Below are 22,240 nucleotides of genomic sequence, written 5' to 3'. Positions count from 1 at the left end.
ACTTCCATTTCTGCCAGAAATGGAGTAAGGAACTGGATGTGCCCTTCTGGGAACAACAAAATGTATGCAGCAATGGTTTCAAAATACTGGGTATTGAGCAACAAAGGACAGTGATCTCTGAGAGACAGGGCACAAAAGAGATGAGCCCTTCAATTGCCCCAGCTTACTGCCTTGAAAAATCTCCAGATTAAAGAAATAAAGTTAACCATATCAATAAACACATTTAACTGTAAAAGATACAAACACTCGAATTAAAGCAAGACCCAATTATATGCTGTCTACAAGAAACATTTAAGCATAAAGACATGAACAGTATAAACAGTTGCAAAAAATATATCAGGCCAAGAACCAATCAAGAAAGCAAAGTTCAATATTTTAATACTGGACAAAGTAAATGTCAGCATGAAGAATATTACTGGGGATCTAAAAAATATCCTATAAAACTATAAAGGGATCAATAATGACCCTGAACATTTATGGGGCTTTGGTGGCTCAGATGGTTAAAAATCTGCATGCTATGCAGGAGGCTGGGGTTCGATCCCTGGATCTCAAAGATCCCCTGGAGAAGTCAATGGCTACCCACCCTAGTATTCTTGCCTGGAAAATCCCATGGACAGAAGAGACTGGTGGTCTACAGTCCATGGGGTCACAAAGAGTTGGACATGACTTAAGTAACTTAGCACACATGCAAACATTTATGACCCTAAAAACAGAACTTCAAAATACATAAAGCAAAAACTTATAGAACTATAAGAATCTGATAAAATCACAATTATGTTTGGAAATGTTAGTGTCCTTCTTTCAATACTTGATAGAACAAATGAACAGAAAACTAGCAAGAATAGTCTTGAACAAAGCTGTGCTTTGGACTTGAGTTTAGGACCCACTCTGACACTGAACATCTAACTGGGGGTATACACTATAATAGGGACCTGGGGCTCAGAAGAGAGAGCTGTCATGATAGAGTCTATCAAAGTGTTTTTAAGCAAACCTGTATTTTTAAATAAGTGCCCTAGGGAAAACAGGTGAGCAGTAAGATGAGAAAAGGACTAGGAATGGAAATACTGAAGAAAACCAATACTTAAGTTTCCTTCTGTAGGAAAGATACAGGAAGAGTGACAAGAAAAGGTGATGGAGAACAATCATGGAGGTGAAAAGACATCTCTATGGTGCCTTGTAAGGAAATCCATTTTCAAGAAGGAGGAACGGGTGAACAGAGTCAAAAGTTGCAGAAGACTTAAACTATAAGGATTGTGGTACATGCTGATGTTCTTAGCCATAAGCACAAGTGACCACTAGAATATATTTAAACTAGGCATTATCTAATACCAGTGAGGCTTAACCAATCCTTAATGCCAGCACATCACATTCTATTCCATTCCAGGTGGCTGTTGATGCACTTCTCCTATTGGTTATGACACTGTTCTCTGGTTTGTTCACTCAGACCTATCAACAGAACACAATCTCTATGGCTTTAGACAGTTCAAGTATCCATTTTTCTCCTCAAAAAAAGGTAAACAAAATACTTTCTTTGAGTCTGAAGTCTAGGAAGGCCTTGGGCCTTTTGTTCATGTAAATGTTTTATTAACAAACCGTCTATTCTTTCCCAGATCAGGAGCCTCTTGAGGGAGAAGCACATAATCTCAAAGACCCTCAATTTTCTTATTGGTAAAAGAACATCAATCTTACTGCACTACTTCCATGGGATTAGTTAGAATAAATTGAGATTTTGGAAGTTTGGGCTGTCTTACTTTAGCCCTTTAATACCTGGACTAGAGTTTGACACATAGCATGAGCTCAGCAAATGTTGCCTGTATTATAAATGACTGAATGTTAAAGGGCTTTGTAAACTAAAGCTGTTGCAAGTGTTATTATTTATTCCCCAATCCTGATTTAGATCCCTAGGTGACCAAATTCAAGGAACTATAATACCTTGCATTGATGGATGCCATGGAGTAGCTGGAAAAACTGCTCCCTCTTCCCCACAAAATATCCAAAACAAAACAAAACAAAACAAGAAAAAACCACTGCTGTGCAAACAGAGCTCCTGTCCTCGGGTTCAGTTTTCCATCAGACTGCCGCTCCCAAACCCCTTCCTTTTGAAAATTCTGCACCCGATGTAGAACTTCTGAGGGACCTAAGTGATCAAATATCACTTTTAAGCCCACGGCTGTCACCGCGAAACTCTTCAAAGCAGCTTTGGCCTCCTCCATGGGCCGCAACCTGAGATGAGGCCGCACCACCCGGTAAGCGTTCCCCAGAGACTCAGCTTCTCTGGAGGCCTCCTTCTCAGGGCCACAAGTCTCTCACAGCCGTCCAAGGCTGCAGGCCGGCCGGCAAACTGCAAGCGGACTGCGTCTTGGGTTTCCATCCAAGGCCGGCTTTAGCGGCCGGGGGTGGGGTAAAGCGCCACACGACCTCGAAGCCAAGCCGGCTGCCGGGTGCGGAGGCAGGACAGGGGCAGCTAAGCTAGTTGCCGCCGGCTCCTCCTTCCAAGGGCGGGCCAGAGCGGGGTGGGGCGGGGCTATGAGCCGCAGGCCCCGCCCCTCGTTGGGCGGGCAGGCTGGAGATCCATGGGTTTCTTTTCCTGGAGGCGGGCCTCGGCGGTGGGGACAGATCAGGAGGCGGGGCCGGATGCCGAAGTACCCTCCTCCAGAGGCGGGCTTATTCGGTGGCTGCCGCGGCAGCTGCGGGTGTTCGCCGCTCGGCAGCCTAGCCACACGGGCTCTGGCTCCTCCCAGTGGCCGGCCGGGGCGGAAGCAGGAGGCGGGGGCAGCGTGCGCGCTGCTGGTCTGCTCTCCCGCGGCGCTGGGGCCCGCGCTCCGCGGCTGCTGCTCTACTCGGCGCTTCGCAGGCAGCTAGCTGCTCTCCTCGCCTCTTGCCCGTCCGCTCCTCGACCAGGCCTTCTTCTTAGTCGTGGTCCGTGGCGTAGACCCTCGCGGCCCTCTCCCGCCCCGTCTCATCTCTGGTCGCCGCCGCCGCGGCCCCAGCCCCGATGGCTCTGTGCAACGGAGACTCCAAGGTCAGTCTCTGGCGTGGGGGGCCCCTGCCTCACCGCTTCCGGACGGAGGCAGGGCTCCGGGGCCGGGGAGTCACCGCGTGGAGCCCTTCCCTGCTTCCTCCCCCTAGCCCGCCAGCGCAACCCTGCGGCCCGGGCAGCGGCGTGTCGGAGAGCGGGCGGTCGGGGCCTGTGGCTTGTTTTCTCCTCGGGAGCGGCAGGTGCTTTGTTGATTTTTGTCTGCGTGTCGGGGTTCCCGCGCCCGCCGAGCTCTGGGCGTCGGGGAGGGCGTCAGCTTTCCGCGGCCGAGCCGCTGGCCCCCGCCTTCCCGGTGTTGCTATGGGGCGCCCGCGGAGGGCGGCCCGAGAATGGGGGTAGGGAGGCGAGCGGGTGTGTGTGTGTGTGTGAGTGAGCGAGTGTGTATGTGTGTGTGAGTGAGTGAGGGGGGCTTCCTCAGCCCTCACCCCGTCCCTTCGGGAGCCGGGGAGCCTTTTGTGGAGCTCTGCGGGCCCACCGAAGGCGGGGGTAGGGTCAGGGCCTCGCGTGCGGCATTCGAGCTGGGCCGGCCTCCGTCTTCCCGCCACCTGGTTTCCCGCCTGCCTTCGGTGAGGCTAGCCCAATTCCCCCACGTCGGCCTTGGGGTCCGGCGCGGCGAGGCCGGCGCTGGGTGAGGCCGTGTGGCCGTCCACCCCCGCCCCCGCCGGTCAGCGGCCCCCCTCCCCCCGTCGGATCCGGTGGCGGGAGGGTCGCTCACGCCGTTCCCCTCCCCCCAGTCTTCTCCGAGGAAAGGAGCGTGTGTCCAGCCCCGCCCACTCCTTATTTTGCACGGTGGTTGGCGGTGGGACCGGCGCCCGGCCTTCGGGAGCCCCTCACGTACGCCGGCCTCCGCCACCGCGCCCTGGGGCCGGGGAAGTCGCGAGTCCCGGGCGCTGGGGAAGTTAACTCGAGGTGCGGAGTGGAGAGAGCAGTTTGGGCCGCCGCTGCGTTTCTCGTCACCTCCGACTCACTTTTTCTTTAGACCCTCTTCGTCTCGCTTCCGAACTGAGCACCTTCGCTTTCACTTCTGTGTTAAAATTTTCGTTGGCCCGGAGTTCTTTCAGACCCGCACAGTCCATGTTGTCAGCGGGAAACTGCAGTTTTGAATCGGGATTTAGACTTAAGCCAGGTGTGCCTCTTATATACGCTGTTTAGGGCCTGGCTACGTTTCATTCAGGTGTGTGGAATTTTAGACGTCAGGTAGTGCCTTTTCAGGCAGCATTCTCTTATAAAGATGGTACCTCGTCACATCTTAGCCCTCTCTTTGAATAATTGCTTAGTCTCTAGTAAATATTCAAAAAAGTTATGTGTTGAACTAATGAGTAAAGATTATAAGCTATCTAATAAACTTCTAAACCGGGGAAACTGATGCTCAGACTAGTTGGAAATCTTTCCGAAGATTTTAAAAGAAGCTTCTGTAAATCTTAACGTACAGCTCTTTCGTGTACACAAGTTAACTTACAAAGCATTTTTCTTCTCTTTAATATTGAGTCGTAAAATCGTTGAAAAGAGTCATCTTTGTGCTGGTAAAGGAAATGACTATTAGGAGGATTCAAACCTAATTTGCAGACTTTGAAAAATATGTGCTGATTTGAAAACAGTGTTTTCCAAAATTAAGTGACAACAGAAAGTTAAAAATTCAGTTTCCAAATTACTTTACTTGATTCAGGTGTAAAGAACATACACTATTTTTTCTAGCTGGGATGTTTTTGTTTCGTTCAACTGGAATTTTACAGAGAATCTTACCAGTTTCATATAGTTGAGACTCCGTTGAATCGCTGATTACCTTTATTTCAAGGTGGTTTTGTAGTATAATCAAACATGTGTCTTTTCTGTTTTTTGGCCATGCTGTTTTTTGGTTTCTGCTGCATGGCTGGGATGTTAGTTCCCAGATCAGGGATCCAACCTGGACCTCAGGCATTGAAAGCACATGAAAGCTAACCATGTTTTTGTGTTTGTTTTTTTTGTTTGTTTTTTAACTTTGCTAACAATTAGATGTCAATCGAATTGAAAGCATTTTCAGGAGGAGCAATCACAGGAAAATAACATTTCATCAAATCTATGATTATTTCATATGCTCCTAAAGAGGGGAAAAAAATCTCTAAATGGTGTTGTAAACAGTGATATGTCCTTGATCATAAGGAGCATGTCAGGTAAAGACATGTTTAAATATGGGGGAATATGCATAGTAAAGTGGGTTAAATATGATATTCTGACAGTCCACCCAGAAATCTAAGTAGGCATCTATTTTCTATAGCTTACCACTGAAGCAGCTTTCTTTCTGGCATAAAATACAAGTACTGGACCCAGGCTTACTTTGTACATCTGTTGTGCCTCTGATAGCTGTAAGTCCTAGTTGATAAATGAGAATGGGGAAAGAGCTGATTTTGAGTCCTATTATACATTTCAGTATTTTTCAGAGTTTTTTCTAAAGTAACATTTCTGCCTGATAGACATTAGGGAGAGACCTAACTAAATTCTGTAAAAGTATTTTCATTAGTTTTATCCAGAGTATTATTTTAGAGCTGGAAAGTATCTTTATGTTTTCTAGCTTCCTAAGATGAAAAAACAGCTGGAATTAGAATCTGGCTTTTCTTTTTTCTTCAGGGCTAGTTAGGTTAAGCATCCAAGGCAGAGAGTATTCTTTTCTTTAAAGACCTGACATAATATTATTTAGTTAAGATCTTATATGAATAAGAGCATAGGCAGTCAGCTCTTCTTTAAAAACTTTTTACAACCATTCAGTGATATATATGAATATATGTATATAGCAAAATTTAGTGACTTTTTTTCAATATTATTAAGGCAAGATTGTGAGAGTAATGCTCTTTGAGCTGCTTGTCAGGCTTTCCACTTTTGGTTCCATCTAAGCCTTAGACACTTTATTTTGAGAGTCTTCATTGCTTTTGTACTGGCTTTCTCTACTTGTGAGAGGGGTCTATCTACTCAAACTTGCAGTGCATGGACTTCTCATTGTGGCTTCTCCTGCTGCGAAGCACACTCTCCAGGTGCTTGGGCTTCATGAGTTGTGGCACATGGGCTCACTAGTTGTGGTGCATGGGCTTAGTTGCTCACTGCCTGTGGAATCTTCCCGGACTAGGGCTCAAACCCATGCATTGGCAGGTAGATTCTAATCCACTGTGCCACTAGGGAAGTCCTAAGCCTTAAACTCATTTGGTTGGAATAGAGGTAGGATCTGCCCTACTACTTTCACTGAGATGTTGACTAGGGTATATTGTACTTGGATTAAAGGTTTTTTAAAAAATAAATACTGTTCATTGCATGTTATATAGGATCTTGCAGTTCAGTTTGGTCGCTCAGTCGTGTCCGACTCTCTGCGACCCCATGAATCGCAGCACACCAGGCCTCCGTGTCCATCACCAACTCCCGGAGTTCACTCAGACTCACGTCCATTGAGTCAGTGATACCATCCAGCCATCTCATCCTCGGCCGTCCCCTTCTCCTCCTGCCCCCAATCCCTCCCAGCATCAGAGTCTTTTCCAATGAGTCAACTCTTTGCATGAGGTAGCCAAAGTACTGGAGTTTCAGCTTTAGCATTATTCCTTCCAAAGAAATCTCATGGCTGATCTCCCTCAGATTGGACTGGTTGGATCTCCTTGCAGTCCAAGGGACTCTCAAGAGTCTTCTCCAACACCACAGTTCAAAAGCATCAATTCTTTGGCGCTCAGCCTTCTTCACAGTCCAACTCTCACATCCATACATGACCACTAGAAAAACCATAGCCTTGACTAGACGGACCTTAGTCAGCAAAGTAATGTCTCTGCTTTTGAATATGCTGTCTAGGTTGGTTGTAACTTTTCTTCCAAGGAGTAAGCATCTTTTAATTTCATGGCTGCAGTCACCATCTGCAGTGATTTTGGAGCCCCCAAAAATAAAGTCTGACACTGTTTCCCCATCTATTTCCCATGGAGTAATGGGACTGGATGCCATGATCTTCGTTTTCTGAATGTTGTGCTTTAAGCCAACTTTTTTACTCTCCTCTTTCACTTTTATCAAGAGGCTTTTTAGTTCGTCTTCACTTTCTGCCATAAGGGTGGTGTCATCTGCATATCTGAGATGATTGATATTTCTCCAGGCAATCTTGATTCCAGCTTGTGCTTCTTCCAGCCCAGTGTTTCTCATGATGTACTCTGCATAGAAGTTCAATAAGCAGGGTGACAATATACAGCCTTGACATACTCCTTTTCCTCTTTGGAATCAGTCTGTTGTTCCATGTCCAGTTCTAACTGTTGCTTCCTGACCTGCATATAAGTCGTTTTATATATATATATATATATATGATCTTTAGTGATATGTAGGATTGTTAGTGATATCTAGTGTTGAAAATTTAAATTTGCATTTTAACATTTAAGTGTTGAATTGAATGGACAGATGATCTGAGATTTTTATGTGGGATACTTTGAACAACCATCCTTTATAAAGGTAACCCTAATGTGCTGTGCTTAGTCATTCAGTTGTGTCCGAATGACACTTTTCGACCCTATAGACTATAGTCCACCAGGCTCTTCTGTCCTTGGGATTTTCCTGGTGAGAATACTGGACTTGCAATTTCTTCTCCAGGGGATCTTTCCCACCCTATAGTACATTTTTTTCAAAGGGCAAAGTGGATTTTTTTTTTTCCCTTTCAGATTTCATCTCATCTGTTAAGGTATTCACCTAGACTAGAAGAGCTGTTACAAAAGGAATGGTGTGTGTGTTTTTTTTTTTTTTTTTAATTGTTTTCTCTGTTCTTAGACCTGAAAGGTTTTTAAATTCCTCCAGGAATCTCAGATGACTTTGTCTTTAATTTAGCATGGGCCAGCTTGTCAATTATGGATAATAATTGTCTTTTAAGAATTTTTTAAAAATACAGATTTGTCCTATACTTATTCTAATGTCTTTGATACTTTTTAAGTCTCTTTAATGAATTATATATTAATCAGTGCGGTTTGGAGAAAGGAATGAATAATTATTTGATATCCAAAATGATGAAATTCTCCTTTGTTATGGGTACTTAAGGGCTTCCCAGGTGGCAATAGTGATAAAGAACCCACCTGCCAATGCAGGAGATAAAGGTTCTATCCCTGGGTGGGGAAGATCCCCTGAAGTAGGGCTTGGTAATCCACTCCAGTGTTCTTGCCTGGTGAATCCCATGGACAGAGGAGCTTGGCAGGCTGCAGTCCATAGGGTTGCAAAGAGTCAGACACAGCTGAAGCGACCTAGCACAGCACGGTGCTTAAACTATTTTCATGCCTCCTTCTAACCTAAACTCTTTTTAAATGCCCAAAATGAATGAAGTCCTCAGGGTTAATACATGATTTTGAAGCACTTTGTGAACCAGCAAAGAAGTAATAGAACTTAGAATCTTTTGTGATCGCATATATAGTTGTAGGTGTGGACTATTCTTGCTTGTTGTGGAAGAGGTTTTTTATTTTTGTATTTGTTCAAGAATCACATTGGTTAAAAAAATAGTTTTACTGTAGTAATAGTGTGGTATTAGTTGGTTTTCTTGCTGGCTGACCCTTGCCTGCCATCCCTTCAGGTTAATGGTTTTAAGGACCTAGGAGATACTCTACGTAGTTCGGTTTATATTTATAGACTCCCTAATACGGTCCACTACAACTTCTTGGGAATAAGGTGTTTATAGTAGTGTGACCATATACTCTTTGTGTAAACTGGGGCACTTGAACATAAAAGGAGGTGCTAAAATCGTTTAAATTTCTAATAATTGTTGTAAAATATTATCAAAAAAAAATTTGCTGTGTTGTGTAAATCCAATTAAATAAATAGGCAAAACTACTGTAGTGTAAGTTCAGATTGCTCTCTCTGAACATTTTGCACAGGAACACACAGTCTCATTCCTGCATGTATTTCACAAACAGCTGTATATCCCACTGACTCAGCTGATAGAGGCCTGGAGGTCACGTACATTTTGCAACCTGAAGAACGGCAGTGGTGCTCCTGGCAGGTACACCAGGTGGCTGGCCAGAACAGCAGCTTCAGACATTCCTTCTATTAGCACCCATGACTGGATAGTTAGCTATCAGTAATTGTCAGTGTCCAAGTTCTAAGTGTACTTTGTACTTCATTTTATCAGGAAGATGTCAGGAAAGAGATGGGTTCTCAGTGGTTGGCTTTTAGAGTGAACCAGAAGTTAAAATGAGAACTCTATTCACTGCACCTGCACTTCAACAGAGTACTAGACAAAGCCATGGCAGAAGGTGGAAGTATAATAAATCCATACTATCTTACTTTAATGCAATTATTCATAATATGTTAAAAATGAAAGGCATGTGACATATGTTCCATTGGGTCGGCTGTTGGAATAACAGGTGTAAATTAGGACAGTTCTGGGCAAACTGGGCCATATGGTCACTTCAGTTACGGAGTACATCATCCTGAATTTGAATTTTGATTTCTCTAGTGACTGTATTTAAAATTTGGCTAAATTTCAAGCCTAATGTGTATACATTAAAAGTTTTGTTTTCTAAATTAGTACCTATTCTGAGAGTTATTCAGAACTTAGAAATTGAGTGCCAAAATTAAACGTTGAGAACCAGCAGTGTTGAAACTGACCAAAAGGTAAAATAGTCTGTTCTAGTCTGCCATAACATTTACAGAGGACATTTTCCAAACTTTTAAAACTGCCTGGACATGTGAAATTCCCTGTTTCTCTTGTTCATCAACTGGAGAACAGAACCTTTTTCACTCTCAAAACGCATGGAGGTTTGTGTAAAATTAAGTCACCCTCACCTTGTCTGTGGAGAAGGCAATGGCACCCCACTCCAGTACTCTTGCCTGGCAAATCCCATGGACAGAGGAGCCTGGAAGGCTGCAGTCCATGGGGTCGCTAGGAGTCGGACACGACTGAGCGACTTCACTTTCACTTTTCACTTTCATGCATTGGAGAAGGAAATGGCAACCCACTCCAGTGTTCTTGCCTGGAAAATCCCAGGGGCGGGGGAGCCTGGTAGGCTGCCGTCTATGGGGTCGCACAGAGTCAGACACAACTGAAGCGACTTAGCAGCAGCAGCAGCACCTTGTCTGTAATTCTCAGCCTCTGAGTGTTATTGTGAATGTAAGCCAGGGACTACAGAATTCTAAAATCTGCTTTGAATAAATTTTCAGTGAACAATCTCTAATTTGGGAGACTCTTAGATGAATACAGTGATTGTAGATAGATCATTGTTTTGATGTATTACTGGCAATAGTAAAACATTTTTATGCTGTGATTTTTTCCCCCTCCTTTAACATTTCATGAGAAATTTCGAAACGACAAGCAAGTTGAAAGAAATTTTAGTCGGCATCTGTATCTACCAGGTAGATTCTACTGTACAACAGCTTAAGATATGATTCAAATACCATAAAATTCACTCCATTTAAAGAGCACAATTCAGTGGTTATTCGTATATGCACAGATTTGTGCAACTATCACCACAGTCAATTTTAAAACATTCTCATTATCCCCAGAAGAACTTCTGTACCCTTTAGCAATCGGTCCTCATTTTCCCTTACCCAGCCTCTCCCAGGGTTTCCAAGGTGGCGCTAGTGGTAAAGAATCCGCTTGCCAGTGCAGGAGACTTATATAAGAGATGCAAGTTCAATCCCTGGGTCAGGAAGATCCCCTGGAGGAGGGCATGGCAATCCACTACAGTATTCTTGCCTGGAGAATCCCATGGACAGAGGAGCCCGGCAAACTACAGTCCCTGGGGTTGCAAAGAGTCGGGCACAACTGAAGTGACAGCACATGCCTGCCTTTCCCTCCCAGCTGTAGGCAACCACTGATGTATTTTCTGTCTCTATAGATTTGCCTACTTTGGACATTTTATATGACTAGAATCTTAGAATATGTGGTCTCTTGTGAGACCTAGCGTAATACTTTCAAAGTTCATCCATGTGTAAGTACCTTATTCCTTTTTATTAGCAAATAGTATTCCATTGTATGGATATACAGTCGTGTCCGACTTGTTGCCACCCCATGGACTGTAGCCCACTAGACTCCTCTATCCATGGGGTTTTCCAGGCAAGAGTGCTGGAGTGGATTACCATTTCCTTCTCCAGGGGATCTTCCCGACCCAGGGATCGAACCCAGGTCTCCTGCATTGTAGATAGACGCTTTACCGTCTGAGCCACGAGGGAAGTCCCTCCGGTATTCCGTTGTGTGGATATAGCACCTTTTATTTATCCATTCATCGATGGATGGACATTGGATTGTGTACATTCTTTGGCTGTTATGGATAGTGTTGCTATGAATATTTCTGTATAGGTTTTTATATAAAAATAGCTTCATTTTCATGGGTATATACCTAGAAGCAGAATTGCTGGGTCATGGACAGAGGAGCCTTGTGGGCTACAGTCCATAGGGTCACAAAGAGTGGGAACACGACTGAACACTGTGGTAATTTTATGTTTAACCTTTCGGTGAACTGTCAAACTGTTTTCCAAAGTGGCTGCAGTATTTTACAATTCTGACAGCAGTATATGAGATTCCAGTTTCTTCAAATCCTTGCCAACACATGTCTTTGATTATAACCATCATAGTGAGTTTGAAGTGGTATTTCATTGTGGTTTTGATTTGCATTTCCCTAATGACAGATGTGGAGAAGGCAATGGCACCCCACTCCAGCACTCTTGCCTGGAAAATCCCATGGACGGAGGAGCCTGGTAGGCTGCAGTCCATGGGGTCACTAAGGGTTGGACATGACTGAGCATCTTCACTTTCAGTTTTCACTTTCATGCATTGGAGAAGGAGATGGCAACCCACTCCAGTGTTCTTGCCTGGGGAATCCCAGGGACGGGGGAGCCTGGTGGGCTGCCGTCTATGGGATCGCACAGAGTCGGACACGACTGAAGCGACTTAGCAGCAGCAGCAGCAATGACAGATGATCGTAAACATCTTTTTTGTGTGCTTCGTGACCATTTGTATATTTTCCTGGAAGAAATGTCTGTTTAGCTCTTTTGCCCATTTTGAAGGTGGGTTGTTTGTCTTTATTGAATTGTAAGAATTCATTATTTTAGTGACAAATCTTTTCAGAAAAATGATTTGCAGATATTTTCTGCAATTCTTCGGGTTGTTTTTCACTTTCTTAATGCTTCTTCTTACGAATAAAAGCTTTTAATTTTGATGAAGTACTACTTATTTTTTTAAAATTTTGTCACTGTGCTTTTGGTGTCATATCTGAAAAATACTTCTTAATTCAAGATCATGAAGATTTGTAAAATTGCCTATGCTTTTTAAAAGTTTTATAATTTTAGCTTTACTTTTATATTTAGGTTTTTGATCCATTTTGAGCTAATCTTTGTGTTTGCTATAAGGTGAAGTACCAGCTTTATTTATTTTTTTCTAATTTGTGACTCTCCACTGTGGGCTTCCCTGGTGGCTCAGTGGTAAAGATTCTGCCTGCCAGTGCAGGAGCCGCAGGAGATGTGGGTTCAATCCCTGGGTCCAGAAGATCCCCTGGAGAATGGAATGGCAACCCAGTCCAGTATCCTTGCCTGGAAAATTCCATGGCGTGAAGCGCCTGGAGGGGTATAGTCCATGAAGTTGCAAAGAGTTAGATGTGACAAGCGACTGAGCACGCATGCACTGCTGCAGTACCAGTTTTTTGAAAAACCTGTTACTTTTGAATGATCTTGGCACCTTTGTTGGAAATCAGTTTATCGTTTATTTTTGGACTCTGTTTTGTTCTGTTGATCTACATGTCTGTCCTTTTGCCAGTATCACATTATCTTGATTTTGTAATTTTGAAGATGGGACATGTGAGTCTGCCAACTGTATTCTCTTTTCTAAGCTTGTTTTGGCTATTCCTGCATCCCTTGACTTTCTGTATGAGTTTTAGGATATGCTTATCAATTTCTGCAAAGGATTTCGATAGAGATCATGTTGAATCTGTGGATCAGTATGGGGATCAGTACTATCTTAACAGTATTAAGTTTTCTGACCCAAATATTGGATAACTTTTAAAATATAGGCTTTGTAGTTCTTTAGTAAAATTGTTTTATTCTATGTTATTGTTTAATGTTAATAAAACAATTAATAAAATTGTTTTCTCTTTTATTCTATGTAAACATTACATAGCTTTTTAAATATAGGTTTTGTAGTTCTTTAGTAAAATTGTTTTATTCTTTTTGATGCTATTGTAAATGGAATTTTATCTTAATTATGTATTTGGATTGTTCATTACAAGTGTATACGATTGATTTTTTTATTTTGTATATTTATTTTGTATCCTACCGCCTTACTGAACCTATTGATTAAGTGCATTAATAGAACTCTTAGGACTGTCTGTATATAAAATCCTGTCATCTGTAAATAGAGATAGTTTTGCTTTTTCCTTTCCACTTTGGATACTTTTAATTTTATTTTCTTGCTTAATTGCCCTGCCTACAAATTGGAATCAATATTGCTGGGAGAAATTACCAATAACCTCAGATATGCAGATGGAACCACCCTTATGGCAGAAAGCGAAGAAGAACTGAAGAACCTCTTGATGAAGGTGAAAGAGAAGAGTGAAAAAGCTGGCTTAAAACTCAACATTCAGAAAACTAAGATTATGGCATCTGGTCCTATCCCTTCATGGCAAATAAATGGGAAAACAGTGGAAACAGTGAGAGACTTTACTTTCTTGGGCTCCAAAATCACTGCAGATGGTGACTGCAACCATGAAATTAAAAGATGCTTGATCCTTGGAAAAAAAGCTATGACCAACCTAGACAGCATGTTAAAAAGCAGACACATTACTTTGCCAACAAAGGTCTATCTAGTGAAAGCTATGGTTTTTCCAGTAGTCATTTATGGATGTAAGAGTTGAACCATATAGAAGGCTGAATGCTGAAGAATTGATGCTTTTGAACTGTGGTGTTAGAGAAGACTCTTGAGGGTCCCTTGGACTGCAAGGTGATTAAGCCAGTCAATTTTAAGGGAATTGAACCCTGAAGATTGACTGGAAGGACTGATGTTGAAGCTCCAATACTTTGGCCACCTGATGTGAAGAGCTGACTCATTAGAAAAGACCCTGATGATTGGAAAGATTGAAGGCAGGTGGGGAAGGGACAACAGAGATGAGATGGTTGGATAGCATCACTGACTTGATGAACGTGAGTTTGAACAAGCTCCAGGAGATGGTGAAGGGCAGGGAACCCTGGCCTGCTGCAGTCCATGGGGTTACAAAGAGTCAGACATGACCGAGTGCTTGAAGCACAACAGTACCTCATACTTTTGAATACAAGTGGTGAGGGCAGAAATCCTTGTTCTTGTTCTTAGTTGGGAAAGAAAGCATTTAGTCTTTCACTGTTAAGTGTGATGTTAGCTATGGGTTTTTCATAGATGCTGTCATAGACTAAGGGCATTTCCTTGTAGTCTTAGTTTGTTGATTGTTTTTATTATGAAAATATGTAGGATTTTTGACAAATGCTTTTTCTCTGTGTAGTCAGATGATCATATGGTTTTTGTTTTTCATTGTGTTGATATATAATATTAGATTGATTTTTGGATGTTAAACCAAATTTACATTCCTGGGATAAATCTCACTTGGCAGTGATGTACAGTCCTTTTTTATAAGTTGCTGAATGGACTTCCCTGTCAGTCCAGTGGTTGAATCCGCCTACCAACACAGGGGATGTGGGTTCCATCCTTGGTCTCTGAAGATTCCACATGCCGTGGGGCAACTAAGCCTGTGCGCCACAACTCCTGAGCCCTCGCATGCTAGAACCTGTGCTCTGCAACACGAGGAGCCGCAGCAGTGAGAAACCCGAGCACTGTCAGGAGACGGTGGCCCCCTGCTCGCTGCAACTAGAGAAAATGCGTGTGCAGCGACAAAGACCTAGTGCAGCCAAACAAACATTTTTTTAATTAACAAAAATAACAGGTTGCTGGATTTGGTTTGATAATTTTGTTGATTTTTACATCTACATTCATAAGAGGTAATTAATGGCTTAGAGTTTTCTTGTAATATCTTTGGTTTTGATATTAGGACAATACTGGCCTCATAGAATGAGTTTTGGTATACCCGTTCACTTTTTTTTTTTTTTTTCCTGGCCACACCATGCAGCTTGAGGGATCTTCGTTCCTTGACCAGGGGTCAGAGCCGTCCTCACTTCAGTGGAAGCTCAGAGTCCTAACCACTGGACTATCAGGGAATTCCCTATCATTCCCTTTTTACTAAACTTGCTTTTTTTGTGATCAGTTTTTGGACTGAGATCATAGATTACATTTTAGTGGACCATTTTCATATTGTTACTTTACTGTAATGAGCTGTGAGATACATTCCTCCCAAGTGCAGCACCTGATTGAGCAAAATAAGGCACAAGACTTGGAAATGGACTGAAGAAGGTATTTCTTTTAGAGGTGATTGATATACATTGAGTGGATATAGCTTGATGTAGACTAGAAAACTTTAGGGATAAAAGTATTAATTTTTAATGGGTGATTAATCAGTCTGCTTAAATGGATTTAACTTGATAGATTTTTGGTTTTGAAACAGGAGTGGCTCTTGGATTTGAGTGTTAGCCTTGTTATTGACAGCATAGCAGAGCTTGACCAACCAGTGCCCCTGAAGGCTGAGGGTTATGTTGCTTATTGTAGCATTGTCTTTCAGTTTGTGGAGAGAAATGGTAGTTTGAAAAACGTCACCAATAGGTGATTTCTTTTGCTTATTGTTACAGAGATAAAATGCACATGTAGTGAAGTGCTCAGATCTTTTAAGTATACAGTTTGAGTTTTGACAAATACATGTACCCATGTAATCACTACCCTATTGAAGATACAGAACAGTTCCAGCACTCCCAAAGTTCCCTTGTGCCCGTGGCAGTCAGTTCCTCCACTCCTTCAGCACCAACCACTGCTCTGATTTCTATATCTGTACATTAGTTTTGTTCATTGTCATCAGTGGAATCATATAATGATTCTGCTTCTTTTATACAATATAATGTCTTTGAGATTTTATCTATGTTGTGTGTATCAGTAATTTGTTCATTTTTATTGTTATGTAGTATTCCACTATAAGGATATACCAGAATTTTTTATCCATTCATATATTGATGGCCGTTGGGATTGTTTCCAGTTTTGTGGGCATAGGTTTTCATTTCTCTTTTGTAAATACCTAGGAGTGAAATATGGAGAAGGCCATGGCACCCTACTTCAGTACCCTTGCCTGGAAAATCCCATGGACGGAGGAGCCTGGTAGGCTGTAGTCCATGGGGTCACTAAGAGTCAGACACGACTGAGTGACTTCCCTTTCCCTTTTCACTTTCATGCATTGGAGAAGGAAATGGCAATCCAGTCCAGTGTTCTTGCCTGGAGAATCCCAGGGACAGGGGAGCCTGGTGGGCTGCCATCTATGGGGTCGCACAGAGTCGCACACGACTGAAGCGACTTAGCAGCAGCAGGAGTGAAATTGCTGAATCAGAGGATAGCCCCTAATAGGTTTTGGTATTCCCCACTTCCTGCAGCTTGGAATACTTAAGCTGTAATAATAGACTACTTGATGCTTGTAAGAGATAAGACTTGATATAGCAAAACAGTTTTTAAAAGTTGCAGTATAATGTTTTATCCTTAAGATATTTTTAAAGTATCTTACTCAGCTGTATTTTAATCAGTATAGCATGTGGTTTGTGGACAAGCAGGCTTCTTTTAGATAGATTTATAAAACAGTAGAAATGAACCACTACTTTATTTGATAGTACAGTTTGAATTTTAAATAAAAAATAATTGGATAGTAAAGCTGATTAAATAGAATTTGAAGCATTGTGGATTTAACAAGAGTGGATGTTTTAAAAATGCAACCTTGGCATTGGTATACTATTTTCATATGAAAAGTGTTTTCAGGTATTAGAAAAGAAAATTTCTATCAATTTGTCTGTGTGACATATTATGTCCAGTCTGGTGTCTCTTGAGTTCACCAGGCTTGGCCTTCCAGAGGTTATTTTATAGTGCTTCTAAGTGGTTTCTCTTTCCTGATGGAGTTCTTCATTCATTACCCCCTTACAAAAAAGAAGTATGCAATTGTATTTTAACCTCTAAAGGCAAAGATTCACTGTAATATGTATTTTGAAGTCATGGTCATAGAGAACTAAGCATGATAATAACCATCTTGTACAATTTCCCATACATTCTTACATATTTCTGCTATAAGTGGCCAGGGAAAGCAGAATCATAATTTGTTACTGATTCATAACCTGCCATGAATGCTTTGCTGTTAGATGGTTTTAAAAAAAAAATGCTTTAGATTGATTAAGAAACATTTTCAGAAAAACAAGTGATGCCTACTTCTTGCTCAAGAGTTTGTGGGTGAGCTCAGCTGAGCCCCACTACTCTCATCTTTTGCTTGGACCAGTAAGTAGCTCACAGCGTTTTCATGGTGATGACAGAAGCACGGGAGACAAGTGGAAACGTGAAGATGGCTCAAGGTTTGGCACACCGTCTCCACTGCCTCATTACACTGGCAAAAGCAGGTGTCATGGTTGAGCCCAGTGTCACGATATGGAAATATATTCCGCCTGTAATGGGACAGACTGCAAAGTGACACTACAAAGACACGAATATAGGGAATAGTGACGAGTTAGGGTCAGTGTAATCTGTTGCATGTGGAAAGTTTAAAAACACGCACAAGCAGAGCAAAGAGTATAATGTCCCGTCATTCGGCTCAGCAGTTATAAACATGTGGTTAGTTTTCCTACACATATTTACTTAGTGCCTCATAGTAAGAGTTGCATATATCTGTAAATTCCATCAGTGGTTTCTTAGGTCAGTCTCCCAAAGTAACAGAAACAAAAACAAACTAATGGGATCTAGTCAAACTTAAAAGTTTTTGTGCAGCAAGGGAACCATACACAAAACGAAAAACAGCCTACAGAATGGGAGAAAAATATTTGCAAACAATGTGACTGACAAGGACTTAATTTCCAGAATATACAAACAGCTCATACAACTCCGCAAAAAAAACCCCCAAAAGACCGAGGAAAAAAAAAAAAAAAACCCACCCAGTTGAAAAATGAGCAGAAGACCTAAATAGACATTTCTCCAAAGAAATGGCCAGTAAGCACATGAAAAGATGTTCAACATTGCTAATTATTCCGTTCAGTTCAGTTGCTCAGTCATGTCCGACTCTTTGTGACCCCACGGACTGTAGCACGCTGGCTTATGTGTTCATCACCAACTCCCTGAGCTTGCTCAGACACATGTCCATTAAGTAGGTGGTGCCATCCAACCATCTCATCCTCAGTCATCCCCTTCTCTTCCTGCCTTCAATCTTTCCCAGGATCAGGGGTTTATCCAGTGAATCAGTTCTTTGCGTCAGGTGGCAAAAGTATTAGAATTTCAGCTTCAGTGTCAGTCCTTCCAATGAATATTCAGGACTAATCTCCTTTAGAATGGACTGGTTGGATCTCCTTGCAGTCCAAGGGTCTCTCAAGAGTCATCTCCAACACCACAGTTCAAAAGCATCAATTCTTTGGTGCTCAGCTTTCTTCACAGTCCATCTCTCACATCCATACATGACCACTGGAAAAACCATAGCTTGACTACACAGACCTTTGTTGGTAAAGTAATGTCTCTGCTTTTGAATATGCTATCTAGGTTGGTCATAGCTTTTTTTCCAAGGAGCAAGTGTCCTTTAATTTCATGGCTGTAGTCACCACCTGCAGAGATTTTGGAGCTTAAGAAGATAAAGTCTGCCACTCTTTCCCCATCTATTTCCCATGAAGTGATGGGACCAGATTCCATGATCTTAGTTTTTTGAATGTTGAGTTTTTAACTAACTTTTTCACTCTCCTCTTTCACTTTCATCAAGAGGCTCTTTAGTTCTTCTTTGCTTTCTGTCATAAGGGTAGTGTCATTTGCGTATCTGAGGTTATTGATATTTCTTCTGGCAGTCTTGATTCCATCTTGTGCTTAATCCAGCCCCGCGTTTCACATGATGTACTTTGCATATAAGTTAAATAGCAGGGTGACAATATACAGCCTTGACATACTTCTTTCCCAATTTGAAACCAGTCTGTTGTTCCATGTCCAGTTCTAACTGTTACTTCTTGACCTGCATACAGATTTCTCAGGAGGCAGGTAAGGTGGTCTGGTATTCCCATCTCTTTCAGAATTGGCCACAGTTTGTTGTGATCCACACAGTCAAAGGCTTTGGTGTAGTCAATAAAGCAGAAGTAGATGTCTTTCTGGAACTCTCTTGCTTTTTTGATGATCCAACAGATGTTGGCAATTTGATCTCTGTTCCTCTGCCTTTTTTAAATCCAACTTGAACATCAGGAAGTTCATGGTTCATGTACTGTTGAAGCCTGGCTTGGAGAATTTTGAACATTACTTTACTAGCGTGTGAGATGAGTACAGTTGTGCAGTAGTTTGAACATTCTTTGACATTGCCCTTCTTTGGGATTGGAATGAAAACTGACCTTTTCCAGTCCTGTGGCCACTGCTGAGTTTTCCAAATTTGCTGGCATATTGAGTGTAGCACTTTCACAGCATCATCATTTAGGATTTGAAATAGCTCAACTGGAATTCCATCACCTCCACTAGCTTTGTTCATAGTGATGCTTCCTAAGGCCCACTTGACTTCGCATTCCAGGATGTCTGGCTCTAGCTGAGTGATCACACCATCATGGTTATCTGGGTCATGAAGATCTTTTTTGTATAGTTTTTCTGTGTATTCTTGTCACCTCCTAATATCTTCTGCATCTGTTAGGTCCATACCATTTCTGTCCTTTATTGTGCCCATCTCTGCATGAAATGTTCCCTTGGTATCTCTGATTTTTTGAAGAAATCTCTAGTCTTTCCCATTCTTTTGTTTTCCTCTATTTCTTTGTGTTGATCACTGAGGAAGCCTTTCTTATCTCTCCTTGCTGTTCTTTGGAACTATACATTCTTATGGGTATTTCTTTCCTTTTCTCCTTTGCCTTTAGCTTCTTTTCTTTTCTCAGCTATTCATATTGTTAAAAATAGAATTATCGTATGATCCAGCAGTTCCACTCCTCGGCATAAGTCCAGATGAAGCTCTAATATGAAAAGATACATGGACCCTGTGTTCATAGCAGCACTGTTTACAATAAGACATGGAAGCACTCTAAGTTTTCATCAACAGATGAAAGGATAAAGATGTGGTTATATGTACACGATGAAATACTACTTAACCATAAAAGAATGCAGAAGTGTTGTTTGTAGCAGCATAGATGCAGCTAGAGATTATCATACTAAGTGAAGTAAGTCAGAAAGAGAAAAATACCATATGATACCACTTATTTGTGGAATCTAAAATATGACACAAATGAGCCTATCTATGAAATAGAAACAGACTCACAGTCAGAGGGAACAGACAAGGAGGGAACAGACAAAGGGAACAGGTTGCCAAGGAGGAGTGGTTGGCGGGAGGGATGCTGTGGGAGGTTGGGGTTAGCAGATGTAAGATGTTATATCCAGAATGGGTCAACAAAAACGTCCTACTGTATAGCACAAGGAACTGTATATATTCAGTATCCTATGATAAATCATAATGGAAAAGTGTTAAAAATGATGTTTTAATATATAAAGAATGTTAAAAATGATGTTTTAATATATACATATATACACACATTCTTTTTAACATATGTATAACTGAATCACTTTGCTTTACAGCAGAAATTAACACTGTAAATCAACTACACCTTAATTACAAAAAAAAGTCATGTATGTCTGGTCTCTATTTTTGTAGTTAAGATTTATCAGAGTGTTGCCGTCTCACCCATCCATTGTCAAACTTCTCATCAGTCTGTAGTGATTTAACAGCCAACCCCTAGTTCTGTGCTTCTCATAGATCTGCAATAAAAAGCCAGTTTTTAAAAAAGTTTTCAGTTTTACCATGGCTGCTATCTTTGTAAAATAGAATAAATTTTTAGGCAAATGAAATTTAAAACTCTTAAGACGTAGAACATAAAGGCTCCAAATTTTTATTATAGATTCAAGGAAATAAAATTGCTGTCAGGTTGTTATATAAGTTTATGAATGCTTATATAACATTTATGAATGAACTGCTCTATTTCTTAGGAACTGGTGGCAGTTTGCAAACCAGCAGTGGTCCTTCTGTAGACTGCAGTAGCTTAGGTCATTATTTTATGAGAGATTACAAAATGGTGATAATTCTGATTTTGTTCTTCCTGGAACTGTTTATAAAGAACTTTCTCTCATCTACTTAAATGGTTACTTGTGGCCGAGTTGATAGTAAAAAGGCAGAACACGTGCTTGATTCCTTCCCTCACTTGCACCAGTTTTGTTCATAGGTTTTTCAAGTTCTAATAACTCAGGATTATCTTCAGCAAAGTGGTTCAGGTGCATGCTACAGTAGAAAGGGCAGGATTAGAAAGGAGGTTGGGTTTATTAAGTATAATAGTTGCATCTTGAAAAATGGTCTGTGTGCTAAATAACTGAAATTAGGACATTCTACTGTTTAAACTTTAAAGTTTTTCTTAGGAAAAATGTACAGATCTCTTCTAAGCTAAGGTTACTTCTTAAAAGTATTCTAGGGGTAGTAATTAGAGACAAAATTGAGTCTGTTCACAAACTCAGTATATTTAAGAAGAGGTAGCTGTTTGATTATCTTTCGTCTCTGCATGGGAAGTGTTGTTATCTGAGGTCACCTTTAGCATACTCATAGTATGCGGAGATGAACTGAAGAGGGGCAGTGATGTTTGGGTATATAAATCCATATTCTAGGTCTTTGTTTCTTTGCAAAGAACCTTTGGTTCTTGTTCATGTGAACAGGCTCCGCACACTTGAGTCACCGTTCAAAGAAGTATTTTTTTGTTAAAACAGTAGATCTCAATCATAAGTCAGAGATCTCAGTACAGAGTCAGTCAGGAAATCTAAAGGTCAACATTAAAAAACCAAAATAAAACTGTGAGCAGTGTAACTAAGTAGATAATGAGACTGAGCATGGTTCAGAACTTTTCCTTCTGATATTCTAATGGTATGACAACAGTTGTTACTGAATGTTGTTTGTGTGTGTTTGTGTAAATTGCTGACTTTTAGAAGTAGGATGATTTGAGCTAATTAATAATGGTTTAGATTTATGTAGAGATAACCTTTGTTCCTCAGCTGGCTAATGCTTATCATCAAATGGGAAAAGTAGCTATGGTAAAACTTAAGAATTGGAAAAATCATGAGGTAAGCAATGGTGTATTTTGATTTTAGCCAACAGTACCAAGTTTTCTTAATTTAAAACTGGCTACATA

The 22,240-nt window shown here is 41.4% G+C and overlaps 1 protein-coding gene across 1 annotated transcript in view; it reads left to right on the top strand.

The window, feature by feature from the left end:
* The window catches only part of GMPS (guanine monophosphate synthase), a 71,506-nt gene continuing 51,938 nt past the window's right edge, over positions 2,673-22,240 (top strand). Inside the window, exon 1 of the mRNA XM_018048573.1 lies at positions 2,673-3,022. Within this exon, the coding sequence (XP_017904062.1) occupies positions 2,996-3,022 (27 nt within the window). The 5' untranslated portion in view covers positions 2,673-2,995. The remainder of the gene's footprint in view (positions 3,023-22,240) is intronic.

The sequence above is a fragment of the Capra hircus genome, chromosome 1 (genome assembly GCF_001704415.2).
Source record: "Capra hircus breed San Clemente chromosome 1, ASM170441v1, whole genome shotgun sequence".
Classification (NCBI taxonomy): Eukaryota; Metazoa; Chordata; class Mammalia; order Artiodactyla; family Bovidae; genus Capra; species Capra hircus.
This window is presented reverse-complemented; position numbering and strand designations above follow the sequence as displayed.